Genomic DNA, 14,121 nt, shown 5'->3' on the forward strand with positions numbered 1-14,121 from the left:
CTTTTTTTTCCATATAGTTGTACAGGTTATAGGTCACATAATGGTAGTAAAAGTTTCACAGGTCCCATATTTTGGCTATTTAGACCTCCATAGAGCAACTCTCTAACATGGACTTAGTATAAAAGTGTAAATTTCATTTAAAAAACACCTGGGTTTTGTCATACGAGTGTCCAGAAAGGCCCTTCTGAAAGCTATTTCTGTTTGACTCAGTTTTGTATCCATTTTGTCCATATTTAGTTAAGACTGCCCCCTTTCCTCTGATTGCTTGCCTCCATGTAGAAGACCCAAACACACGGCCTGCACACACACACACACGCACACACGCACACGTTTGTTATGTTGACACCGCTGGTTCAGGAGTGGAGAGGGAGGCGGAGATCTTCGCTAGTGACGTAGATAAGATCAAGAAATTTGAGTAATCTGATTTCAGGCTTCTCGGCAGAAAAACATCTGGAATTCAGGAATGTGTGGATGATTTTAATTCATATTCCACATTTACTGAGACACCACAGAGGCAATATTACATCCCATATACTAGAAAAGGATGGTTTGGCAAAACAAATATTACAAAAAACAGGCAAAACAAACCCTAATGTGTAGACATTTTACATTTACTGTATGCATATCTCTTAAGAATATCTCACGCCGACTTCAAATATTTAATTTGAAAATAAAAAAAGCAACATTATATTAAAATAAATACATAATTTAATAAATGACAAATTCAGTTTAAAATTTTCACGGCCCCTGACATGCTATCAACCCGGCTTGGAGAATGTACCTAACGCAATTTGTATGTATTAATAACACATTCAAATAGCAAACTATTAGTAAATCGAGAGAATTCTTTGTCACAATTTATATATATATATATATATATATATATATATATATATATATAACACAAATAATTACATTAAAGCAATATTTTGGTTAATCTTACTTTGTCACAGAGAAGAAATAAAAAAATAAACAGATATTACATCGTGTACATTGCACCCGTTAGTGTTTTTCAGAAAGATAATACAGGAAGGAAATTCATTTTCGAGTTTTATTTGATAGTAAACACAAGTTAAAAAAGAGTTGCCATCTTTTAAATGACATGACATTTGATGCCAATTCTCAATGCATGTGAATAATGAATAGTAGTAATTAAATGTCAGTGATGTTGTCAGACCTCAGTGATCACATCACATGTCGTCCCAATGAATGCAGCTAATATTCTACAGGAATGTGCCGACCATGGACGGGCGACCTTGAGCCCATTCAGCCATTTTTACACCATAAAAAATCGTTGAGATGAGGAAAACATTGTGTCTGCGGTTATTACCGGAGCTCTTTGGGGTGTGTGGGCGGGCAGCAGAGCAGTCAGATCGCCAGCAGCCTCCCCTATGAGGGGCCGTTAGGGACATTATTCAGGATTAGCTCTCACACTTACTATTCAAATGCTTTCACACACACACACACACACACAAACTACTGAAAGGCTCTCATAAGGACTACTCAAACACTCTCATACATACGAGTCTTGCTCTCATTTACACTACACAAATGGTCTCATTGACTACTCAAATGCTCTCATTTACACTTCTCAAATGCTCTCATTGACACAAGTCAAATGCTCTCATTTACACTACTCAAATGCTCTTATTTACACAAGTCAAATGCTCTCATTGACACTAGTCAAATGCTCTCATTGACTGTTGGATTTATCTCACCAAACATTATAATGAATAAACACAAAAGGAATGAAGACGTTGGTCATTTTACTCATGAGGAGGGCGCATGGGAGATTGTTCAGGTTACAGCCTCTCAACACGCTCTAAACAATCTCTCCCGTCGCTCCTGCATTTATTTGAAAATAGGGAGGTTTCTAAGTTTACAAGACATAACGTACTAAGCTACAAGACACAACACACTAAGGGTAGGGTTTCAAGGTGAAAACATGGCACCTGCCACGTCCCGGCCACGTCCTTCTCTCAGATGATTCCTGCTGAGTCATCTTCTTGAAGGCGAGACATCTTTCTTTCTAAACATTGTCCATAATACTAATGCAAGCTAAGCAAATAAATGATAACTTCTACAATATATCTAACATTGACACTAGTCAAATGCTCTCATTTACACTACTCAAATGCTCTCATACACACGCATCTTGCTCTCATCAACACTACTCGCATGCGTTCACACGAGCATGTCAATCACATTCTCGCACACATCACTGGCATTCACGAGTTCATGTCAATCATGCTCACACGTGAAGAGTGTAAATCTTTTATTTGGTAGTTCAATTCAAAAAGTGAAATTATAGAGATGAACTGCACACTGCACACACTCAGATAGAAGTATTTCATATTTAAAATATGTATTATTTTGATGATTGCAGCACACAGCAAATAAAAAAATTCCCCATATTGAAAAACTAAAATATAACGTCAAACGAAATAGTGAATTAATTCAAGAAATAGTGATTTTTAATGTAGAAATTAGGTTGGAATTTGCCCTCTGAAAAGTACTTCAGCGTTTAATCACTCTATGAGTACTGAAGAAAAACTTTTCAACTATATTCTAATTTATTTAGAGGTATCTATATTTTAAGAAGTCATGAAATATTTGGGCGGCACGGTGGCCGACTGGTTAGAGCGTCAGCCTCACAGTTCTGAGGGCCCGGGTTCAATCCCCGGCCCCGCCTGTGTGGAGTTTGCATGTTCTCCCCGTGCCTGCGTTGGTTTTCTCCGGGCACTCCGGTTTCCTCCCACATCCCAAAAACATGCATTAATTGGAGACTCTAAATTGCCCGTAGGCGTGACTGTGAGTGCGAATGGTTGTTTGTTTGTATGTGCCCTGCGATTGGCTGGCAACCAGTTCAGGGGGTACCCCGCCTCCTGCCCGATGATAGCTGGGATAGGCTCCAGCATGCCCGCGACCCTAGTGAGGAGAAGCTGGATGGATGGATGAAATATTTGACTCTGACTGTGTGTAGTCTGGAGTGCATATCTATGACACGAGTTTCCCTACGACAATTCAATTCCTTCATTCCCTTTGGACACCTCATTAGGTACAACGACGCAGGGGAGCTTAAATGCGACTATCCGGCCATCCTGCCTGCAACGAACCGTATACGTTTCAGATTGTAACGCAGCGGTGTTGAAACTCTGTCTTGAGTCCAGGAGTAAACACACGTCCACTGCGCTTTAGCCCGAAAGGCACATTTATTCAGCAACATCCGCGTCCGAATAATGGCATCTCGCTCTTGATAGACGAGCCAGCCTAGCCCTACGTCATACACGACACGGCTTCTGATTGGCCGACCATTACGTCATATCCTACAGCAACCATCCATCCATCTATCCATTTTCAGAACCGCTTCTCCTCACTAGGGTCGCGGGCGTGCTGGAGCCTATCCCAGCTATCATCGGGCAGGAGGCACGGTACACCCTGAACTGGTTGCTAGCCAATCGCAGGGCACATACAAACAAACAACCATTCAGACTCACATTCACACCTACAGGCAATTTAGTTGTCAATTAACCTACCATGCATGTTTTTGGGATGTGGGAAGAAACCGGAGTGCCCGGAGAAAACCCACACAGGCACGGGAGAACATGCGAACTCCACACAGGTGGGCTGGGGATTGAACCCCTTAAAAGCAACCATTTTAAATCAATGAGGAAAAGCGTTATTGAAACACAATAATCCACAGGTAGACGACATATATACATTAACAATATATATGTATGTACTATACAGTATAATGCTCTGTAACGCTACTGCTTAAGTTAGGCTTACTATTGTACTTTATTGCTGTTGGTCAATGCCATATTTTATTTTGAAACCACTTGCTTTTCAACTCATATAAATACATGCTCACATAAATATGTCAAATGTTTGCACACATACACCTCAAACACACTCACATGAACATGTCAGATCTATTCACATACCATCCTCAAATCCATTCATAAAATATACTCAAATCCTTTCACATTTCCATCTCAAATGCTCGCATACATACTTGTGGGAGATTTATTTGAAGATAGATAGATAGATAGATAGATAGATAGATAGATAGATAGATAGATAGATAGATAGATAGATAGATAGATAGATAGATAGGCAGGCCACTTGTCGCATTTGACACCGTTCTGATGGTCTCCACTGGTTCCAGAATGTTACGAAGCAAAGATAGATCTCAATAAATTAGAATATAGTTGAAAAGTTTTTCTTCAGTACTCATAGAGTGATTACACACTGAAGTACTTTTCCGAGGGCAAATTCCAGCCTAATTTCTCCATTAAAAATCACTATTTCTTGAATTAATTCACTATTTCGTTTGACGTTATATTTTAGTTTCTCAATATGGGAACAAAATTTAATTTGCTATGTGCTGCAGTTATCAAAACAATTCATATTTTAAATATGAAATACTTCACTCTGAGTGTGTGCAGTGTGCAGTTCATCTCTATAATTTCACTTTTTGAATTGAACTACCTCATAAAAGATTTACACTCTTCACGTGTGAGCATGATTGACATGAACTCGTGAATGCCAGTGATGTGTGCAAGAATGTGATTGACATGCTCGCGTGAACACATTTGAGTCGTGTTGATGAGAGCAGGACGCGTGTGTCTGAGAGCATTTGAGTAGTGTAAATGAGATCAAGACTCGTTTGTATGAGAGCATTTGAGTAGCGTCAATGAGAGCATTTGAGTAGTGTCAATGAGAGCATTTGACTTGTGTAAATGAGAGGATTTGACTAGTGCCAATGAGAGCATTTGAGTAGTGTAAATGAGAGCATTTGACTAGTGTCAATGAGAGCATTTGAGTAGTGTAAATGAAAGCATTTGACTAGTGTAAATGAGAGCATTTGAGTAGGCAATGAGAGCATTTGAGTCGTGTAATGAGAGCAAGACTCGTATGTATGAGAGTGTTTGAGTAGTCCTTATGAGAGCCTTTCAGTAGTTTGCTTGTCTGTGAAAGCATTTGAATAGTAAGTGTGAGAGCTAATCCTGAATAATGTCCCTAACGGCCCTTCATACTCCCCGTCCCCACCCTCACCCTCACCCCCACCCCCACCCCTTGATGCGTCTCCGCACTAATGCAGTGTTAAAGTGGGCACATTACCACCAGAGGGAGCATAAGCATTCAAGGAGAAAACAAGATAGCCTGTGTCAAGATAGAGATAGAGAGAGAGAGAGAGAGAGAGCGACACTCCCTCAGGCACACTGTGGACCAGACGAAATAACAAGACTAAGGATCAGACCGAGGTCCTATTACGACTGCAGGCATGCACCCCAAGCATTCCCGACTCTCTCCCGCTGAACAAGAGACAATGCACACAGCTGCTCAAACATTCCCTTTCATCTGCTTTGTTCCCCTGGTTGCAGCTTGTGCTTCTTTCCTCCAGCACTCAATATTTTGCTGCAAGCTGCAAGGATGCGTTCAAGGAGACTTTTTTGTTGTTTTGCTCCTGATGCCATCACACAGACGTATGACCCCATAGTGCTGCATAGAAGAAGCTATTTATTTGAATTGCATCACTAACAGAAAGCAAAGGATGCGTTCGGGTTACTCATGTTCCCTGTCATTATTTCTCCGCAGAATTTCTTTCAAATCATCAGCAATCTCTTGGAGGAGGAAAACAAGTTGAAATGGGAAGATGCACAGAAGGTAGGCATGTTGTAGTGAATAATTCAGGCCCTCGTGAGTGTTGTGCACTTAAAAACTCACGCCATGTTGTGCCACCCCATCCATAGACTTAAATAAAAATCTGATTTGTTCTTAGATAATGCTCTGCATCACAGGGGTCATTTAGCAGGTGTCCTCATAGTGCACGTGGCCTCATTTTGAAGGTTCCTTCCGTAGATCGCCACTTGGTGGCAGCAGGACCGCCACAGAGACTTGCCCAGCCATAAAAAAAACACTGCAGGGCTCCTCCATTCTGCACATTGTTCCACATAGCAGATAAAAATCATGGCAATTAGTGTGATTAGACCATTACTTAGGTTGAATTTATAGCACTCTGTTGCACTTCGGGCTTTAAATGTTTTATTGATTATAGTGCAGCAGCTAAAAGTCAGTCTTCCACGTGTGTGTCTCTCTCTGTGGCAAGCTGGAGAATGTGCAGTTTTGTGGAAAATCACTTATTATTACAGGGTGCATATTGGAGGGCTGCAGCACTGCAGTAATGCACCGTGACTCTCTGTTTATCCATGAAAAGTACTGTAGCTCCTGGCTCCATCTTCTGTTGCGTGTCAGAGCTTTGAGAGGCATCTTTGTAACGCGGCAACTTACATCTGCAAGCTGAAAACCCCGAAAACACACACAACCTAGACAAAAGATGCCATCTGTGATAGCTGCAGGTCTGGAGAGGGCATCTGCACTTACACTTACACCGACACAAACTGACAAAAGGGCTGTTTTTAAATCCAGTTTGATCAGTTTGGCGTTGACAGCTGGTCCCAGCTGCCCGTTTAAACTGCATTTAAGTATCTATTCATGGCAGCTGTAGTTTGACAGGATGAGAGTAGTTTGAAAGGATGAGAGTAGCTGTAGTTTTGACAGGAACCATAACTCACAGGAGTGAAATGCATCAGAGAAAGTGAGGAAGAGAGTCGAGGAAATGCGGAAAAAAAGGAGTTGCTGCTTCATTTCCGTTAAGTTGATGTTTGCACTCTAGTCTGCTTTCGACAGACAATGACGGGACTTCACAGTTATAATTTTTTCACACTTGCTGGCTTGTGTTACCTTAATGAGTGCATGTCACTCCGCACACCCACACGCTGTGCGTCAACGATGTTTTAAAAAAAAAAACCTCATAAAGCACCTCACTGTGAGGTTTTACTGGCTGTAGACTTGGCTGGGTGCAGGGATCACTATAAATTCATCTGCTGTCACTGTTACCATGGCAAGGAAAGCAAGAGCTTTGTCTAAAGATACTCCATTGCAGCCATTTCCCTGTGCTGCCTTCACATCTTTACAGTTGCCATGGAGACCAGTGGAATAATTATGACTGGGCTGTGCGTCAAACATGCCGGAAGGGGCGATGCAATGTGCTTTTATTTTTACCACGCCCACCCCAGCCCAACCCCCGCGACTGTTTTGACTTTAACCGATCCACTTGCCACGTCTCACACAGACAGACGCACGCATACACACGCACACACACACACACACACACACACATGTGCTGCAGAGGAAGGGGAGCGCTGCCTTAGGTGCTTACCCAATATAAACCTCGGAGTAAGGTGCTAATTGCTGAATGCCACTGAAAGGCCTTTTTTTAATTACTTGAGAGCCTCATTATATGCTCACACATTTGTTAAAGTCAAGTGATTTGTTTAAAGTTGATGCTGAGGGAATATTGTCAAGTGTCGTTATACACAACATCACTGGGGGGCGGGGGGGTCCCTTGTCAAAGCCTGTAGTTAGATGTGACCTGTCACTGTATAGACAAGCATCCTGGATTACTGGGCCTCTCCAGTGTCAATGGCTCAGTTTGTGGAGCTGTCTGTGGTGCTGACCACAGAGAATCACATCAACCATCCACTTTCATTTAGAGACTTAGCTGCCCATATTTGATTGAGGTGTTAATTTCTTGGTCTATATGATATTGCAAAATAAGGTAACCAGTCATTACAATCTGTCAGGATTGAAATGAACTGGCTACAGGTTAATTTTTCACATGAGACCTGCTACGAAAAATGTACCCCATTTTTGAGGACAGCAAACCAAATTTGGTAATTTAATCATAGGTCAAAATGGACTCTACAGTCCTTTCTATGAATGTTATTTCACTTAATCACTAAAAAAAGAAGAACGCTCTCCGTCGAGCGTAGAACTCTGCAAAGCCAGGACACCTGTGTCCTCTAAGTGCTGCTAATTACCACTGTATTCTCTGGGTCAATAGTAAATGGTAATCCAATAAGAAATCATCTTTTTACTCCCTTGACCCATGTGTCACCAGTTAGGTTGGTAACCAATAAACACACATACAATTACAATTACTGTCAAGGTCTGTGCTTGGTGGAGGTCACGCAAGGAAAAATTATACATCCAGTAAGAGTATCGATATAGATATACAGTAAGATAATTTGTGCAATAATTTTGTCTGCCTCACAGTTATGAGGGTTTGGGTTTGCATCAAGGTTCCTGTGTGGCGCGCTTTTTTATATTATATTGCATCAAGGTTCCTGTGTGGCGTTTATATTTTCTCCCTATGCATGTGTGGCATTTCTTTGGGTACTGCGTCTCCCTCCCACATTCCAAAAACATGTTTCTTTGGGGTTATTTCTAATCACATTTTCATTTGAATTTGTTTTGATTTGATTTTGATTCCCACATTGTTTCCCCATAGACAGCCTCATTGTGTGTGAACTTAGAGCAGCAGAGTGGAAAATGAGGTGCTTTCTCTTTGATTTACTGAATAATGCGTTGTCTTGTGCAGATCTATCCCGGAGCAGTGGAGCTCATGCAGGTCATAGAGGAATTCATCCATATCGTCGGATTGGGAATGAAGGATTTCCACAATGCTTATTTGATGACTGGCAACTTGGGTAAGAGTCAGCCTCCGAGCTTCTGCTTCTACAGCTATCATTAATTTAGGAGAAATGGTGTGTGAAGCACAATGTAGAGAAAAACTGCCGGGGATCAATAATGTTTAATAAAACAGTGCTAGGGGTCTAAATGGGCTAGATTCTCACAAAAAGACACATTACAGAAGAGTGAATGGTGTAGCAACCAGTTTTGACAAACACATTTTTTATATTTGGACTAAATCTAAATGCAAATTATTATCATCATTGTACCCCACCAAGGCACACAGTATGATTGTTTTATTTTTGTGTGTGTGTGAGGGTGTGCAGAACATTGGTCTGTCTCATATAATTGTGTGTTTTTATAACTACTTGAGCTCTCAGCATTGTCTAGGAATGGTCTCACCTGCATGAATTTTGATGATATTTTTTTTTTCGGACCAAACAGTTGATGAATCTATAATTTTCCCAGGTCACCGTTTGGTAGAACACTCACACGCTAATTCAGTGATTCCCAACCAGGGTGCCTTGGCATCTTAGTGTGCTGTGGTCATCAAGGGTGGGGTTGGACATTTATCAAATTTGACTTATTTGTCCAACAATTATTGATAATTTACAAATATATCGTTGTTCATATATCTATGCCAGTGACATGTAATGACAGGGAGAACAATTAAATGCTCTTCCTCTAGATTAGGGGTTCTCCAATGCAAATATTAAAGGGATACAAATATTTCTTTTCAATGAGTCAAAGGTCAATTTATTGAAATCAGTCAGACCACATGCGATAATACTGTAATATTCAAAACAAAATGTCCCTTTCATTCAAAACAAAACAAAAAACTGAAATGAAATTTCATTTCTTGATAATGAGACGGTTAGAAATATTTTTCTTTTAAAAACAAAGACCACAAGAAAGAAGGAAATAATACACATAAAAATGTGGGTACAGAAGGGTTCTAAGAAAGAAAAGAAAAATGCAAATTGGTAAGTGAAACCAAACATAGGGTAAAAATAATAACAATAATCAAATGAGTACACAAACGATATCTATCGAGAACACTGTTAAGTTAGCAACATTTATACAGGTAACATAGCACTTCCTCTACTATGCTCTTATTCTGAAAGACAAAGCACGAAACGTTCGATAGCAGAAATAGCTCACCTAGCGATCAATACATGGTAACTTCCACTAAATAACGGCACGTAAAACACAATAATAACGAATTCTGGTGTAAAACGTTATGGTTAATGCTAACAAGGCACTTAAAGTATACTTGTGTGTCGCTACTCACTTTGTTATTGATGCACACAGCCGAAAGAAACTTATAATCTTGTACAAACGCTTTATTCAACTGACTGAGTCGCTACTGCGGCCACCGTAACGTCGCTGCCAACGCACAAGCCACATGAACTGGACTGCTTGAATAACAAATCTACAAACTAATGATGAGTAACAAATGCTTAAGGCACCTAAATCATAGAAATGAACATATTTTCCCTTACAATGAATGACTTTGGGGCCTTTTCTACAGGCTGTCTGTGTATTGTTGGCATGGAGACGAGTCCCGGTCTGGACACACTGACCCAACCAAAACACATAGTGATGAAAACTATTTTTCAATTCAGGCGTACCTGCCATACGGCAGCCGTCCAACTCGTGCCCCACAAGCCTCACATACACAATTAATGGGTTGGTTGACTGCACCCTGTGCTGTACGAAGTGAAGTGTGGTGTACAGCCAAAATACGACTCTGAGAATGCCCCATCCCGTCTGATCTTGGTTTAAGTCCTAACAGTTCAGGGTCCACAAATAGGCAGCCTACGGGCTGGTGGCAGGCCAGGGGCTGCTTATTGAGTACCCTGCACAAGATGGCAGAAAATAAAAATGGGTTAAAAGGGTTGGGTTCAAGATCATTATTATTTCAGTAAATCGTTTAGTGGTGAGCCGTGAGATTTTTCTGAAGTAAAATGTGTGCCTTGGCTCAGTTAAAGTTGAGAAACTGTTCTAATTGTGCGTATAACTACTGTACTTTAGAACAAAACAGCATATGCTACTTTAGTCTTTCACCTTACATTTCTAATTACAGTACATGAAGCAAATAAGCATTCAATGTAGCACTTCATTCATTTAAACATTTTCTTTCGATCTGTTTCTGAGAGAACTGGTTAACTTCTAATCAAATGTTAATAACTTATAGATGGCAAATTTTCTCTCTCTGATAAACTGAGATGCTGCAATCGATGTAATTAGAGCAGCACACCACGTCTCATGTTGTATTGAAGTGCAATTTCAGTAATAACAAGATTGTTTGACATGTGGGAGATTATTGTGGGCGTGTCTGATAAAATGTTATCAAGCTGAAGTGAAATTACAAGTTATTCATTGTCGCTGTAATGAGCTTGAAAACTATTTTTAATGCACCACCGATCGTAATGAAGATTAAAACTCCCCTTCTTTGAGACAAAAAGTCTCTTGATATGAGTCTTGGAACAATATTTCTCCTCACTAATGTTCTCCTGGGCTCTTTTAGTTTGTTTCACACAGCTTCCTGGATGATCACAGGTCTCTGTGGCATTTCATTTGTCACGCAGCCATGGATACCGCCTCACTGGGATGGAATAATAGAACAGTGGTCTTGATTTATTCATGCAAATGAGTGTGAGCATGAACAGCTGTGCTGGTAGGCAATTCCTCCTTAGGAGTCGGGTTTCTTCCGAGCTTGTATTCTTTACAGTGGCCGACATTTGACCCACTCATAGGAAACACTCGACACTCAGAGACTCTTTACGGTGCATGATGATGGATAGGAGGCCTCCAAGAAAAGCACCGCAAACACGATGCAATGAACACATCCATCCATCCATTTTCTGAGCTGCTTCTCCTCACCAGGGTCGCGGGCGCGCTGCAGCCTATCCCAGCTATCATCGGGCAGCAGGCGGGGTACACCCTGAACTGGTTGCCAGCCAATCGCAGTGCACAAATGTACAAACAACCATTCGCACTCACATTCACACCTACGGGCAATTTAGAGTTGTCAATTAACCTACCATGCATGTTTTTGGGATGTGGGAGGAAACCCGAGTACCCGGAGAAAACCCACGCAGGCACGGGGAGAACATGCAAACTCAACACAGGCAAGGCCGGATTTGAACCCGTGTACTCAGAACTGTGAGGCAGATGTGCTCAACGTGCCTCCAATGTATATACAGTCATAGGAATATACAGAATACCATTTGATGCCCCCCTTTTAGCCCGAGGATATGAGCTCAGCAGAATATACAGTTGTAAAGGTACAAAATGCATGTTTATGTTTATTTATTTATTAATTGTTAAATTCATTGAGAATAAAGTATACGCCACAACTATTAATGACACATGCATCAATTACCGGTAGTCTTCAGATGAATAATCACCACTTCTCACCATAGCAAATCATAGCAGTCATTGGTCCTTCTGATTGAACAAATAAACATGCTTGGAATGTCGAGAATCACAATGTGTCAGTGGATGTGTTTTCTTCATTTGTTGCAGCCTCTTGACCCAAAGGATTAATACTGGCTCATACCTCTTTCTTTACTCAGAGAACATTGGGTCTCATTTAACATCAGTAACATATTTGTTGTCAAATCAATTTTGAAAATCTTACGCACTTGTGGTTAGCGCTTGTGCTTTTTTATACAGTTCTGTTAAACATTTGATTTTAGTCACTCCAAATCAAATACCTAATCCAGAGAACCAAATAACAGATTATCAAGAAAAAAATTCTTCAACATTGCTGAATGAGACCTACTGATTGCAAAAGCTTCCCTCTCCAGCTACTTTTCTTTCCACATGAACACTCAGAGGACAAAGTGGTACTTTGGACACGCAGGGAGATTTTGAAGGATGTTCTAGCTCTGCCAATCTAATTTAAAGCATTCTAGTCAGATGTACTGTATATAAACTAAAAAGGTAATGTTTAATGATTTAAGGGTTTAGCAAAACGTTTGCGTTAGTAGGCTACTGTATGTTGCTTTAGAAAACATACTCCAATAATCACAAAACGTTATACGGATAGTCGGGCTTTTAAGTTGACCTTCTGTGAACGTTTGAATGAAAATATAAAATTGTTCAATGTGTCAGTACTTTTTTTGTACACCTTGCTTTTAACAAGGAGGTGGAAGGCAATATTCAAAAATGGTGTTTGATCCATGAATCAACCAAAACATTACTAACGACGTCCACTTCTATGCCTTTCTGTGACACTTCCAATCCGTCTCTGTATTTCTGTTGCAAACTGCTGATGACAATCTAAACGCACTGACTTGTCATCATCAATACCAAATCGAATTGAACCAGGAAATGTACTGGCCAACTTGTGAATCAAACACCTGTTGTAAATGTTGCTATTCACCTTTTTGTTAGAGAACAGGAATTACTGAAATGTTGAACAATTGGACGGGTGGATTCAAAAGTTTATAGAAGGTCAGTTCACCTGTAAAGGTTAGAATGTATTATGGGCTCATCCTGAATTTTCCCCCGTGCGCCCACTATCGCCCACTTTTTGTGACAAGTGTAGTTGAGGCTGAGTGCCTCAATGCAGCATTCAAACATAATGAGCAGTGCCATAAATCCTTCATGTGAAATTGAACCACATTCTCGGTGCACTGAATCGCAACACAATCCGAAATGATTGCTTTATTTGTGTGGCCGAGTCCCATCGGGCAGATGCAAAGCTCCGTTTACATGCAGAATTACCCCGCATTGTGAAAAGCAGCCTCTCCTCTATAATGTTGCCTTTCACGCTGTGCCCCATGACTAAAAAGGCTCCCAAATCGCTGCCACACCCAGCATCTGGCACCGCCTCACACATTCGGTGCAGTGTGATTTCATGGCTGCTCCTGGATCATCCCAAACATACAGACACACCTTCCCCGTCATAGTCTTCATCCAAGCGTGGAGCCTTGCCAGGATCCAAATGGTATTGTTGGCAAAGCACGATGAACAATGGAGCTTTTGCATCAGTGGGGATTAGCCTCACATTCCCCTCTCTGAAGCAGCACCTGACTGGGACAGGCTGTGATAGCAGGTGGAGAAAAGGCCCGCTTTATCCTCCACTTGTAATGCAGAGGCATTTGCTTGATCTGGAGAATAGCCGTGGTGCACGGACAGACCCTTTGTGGCGCCTCAGCAGGGAGGTGAAAAAAGGAGAGAACGATTAAAGAGATTACCTGTATACTAGTTGTCAATTGCCAGTCCTAGCTCCGATTATGCACATACAGTTGGGAACACATTTATGCAAGGAATGGCTTGATTTTTCTCCAGGGTTCCCCCTACAGCTGTCATATGTTACTGAATGTGAATTTGAACTGATTGACTAATCAGATGTGTGTCCAATGTGTGATTGACTAATCAAATGTGTGTCCAATGTGTGTTGGACACACATTTTCTATAAATTAAATCAATAAAAAGAGGCCTTGTGATTGATAATAATTTCTTAGTACAACTCCACTCGAAGGTCCAACATTTTATATTGTATATATTTTATTAATTTGAAGCCTCGTAGTAATCTGTTGAATAGCCAATATCTGACTAACTAAGGAA

General features: G+C 40.8%; 1 protein-coding gene across 8 annotated transcripts in view; it reads left to right on the forward strand.

Annotated features, from left to right (window-relative positions):
* Window positions 1-14,121, forward strand: part of adgrb3 (adhesion G protein-coupled receptor B3) — a 141,670-nt gene that overhangs the window by 80,912 nt on the left and 46,637 nt on the right. For all 8 annotated transcript variants that reach the window (XM_061690007.1, XM_061690009.1, XM_061690012.1 and 5 more), the window contains 2 exons: window positions 5,602-5,670; window positions 8,447-8,555. In XM_061690007.1, coding sequence (XP_061545991.1) covers window positions 5,602-5,670; window positions 8,447-8,555 — 178 coding nt within the window. The remainder of the gene's footprint in view (window positions 1-5,601; window positions 5,671-8,446; window positions 8,556-14,121) is intronic.

Source organism: Phycodurus eques, chromosome 11 (genome assembly GCF_024500275.1).
Source record: "Phycodurus eques isolate BA_2022a chromosome 11, UOR_Pequ_1.1, whole genome shotgun sequence".
Lineage (NCBI taxonomy): Eukaryota > Metazoa > Chordata > Actinopteri > Syngnathiformes > Syngnathidae > Phycodurus > Phycodurus eques.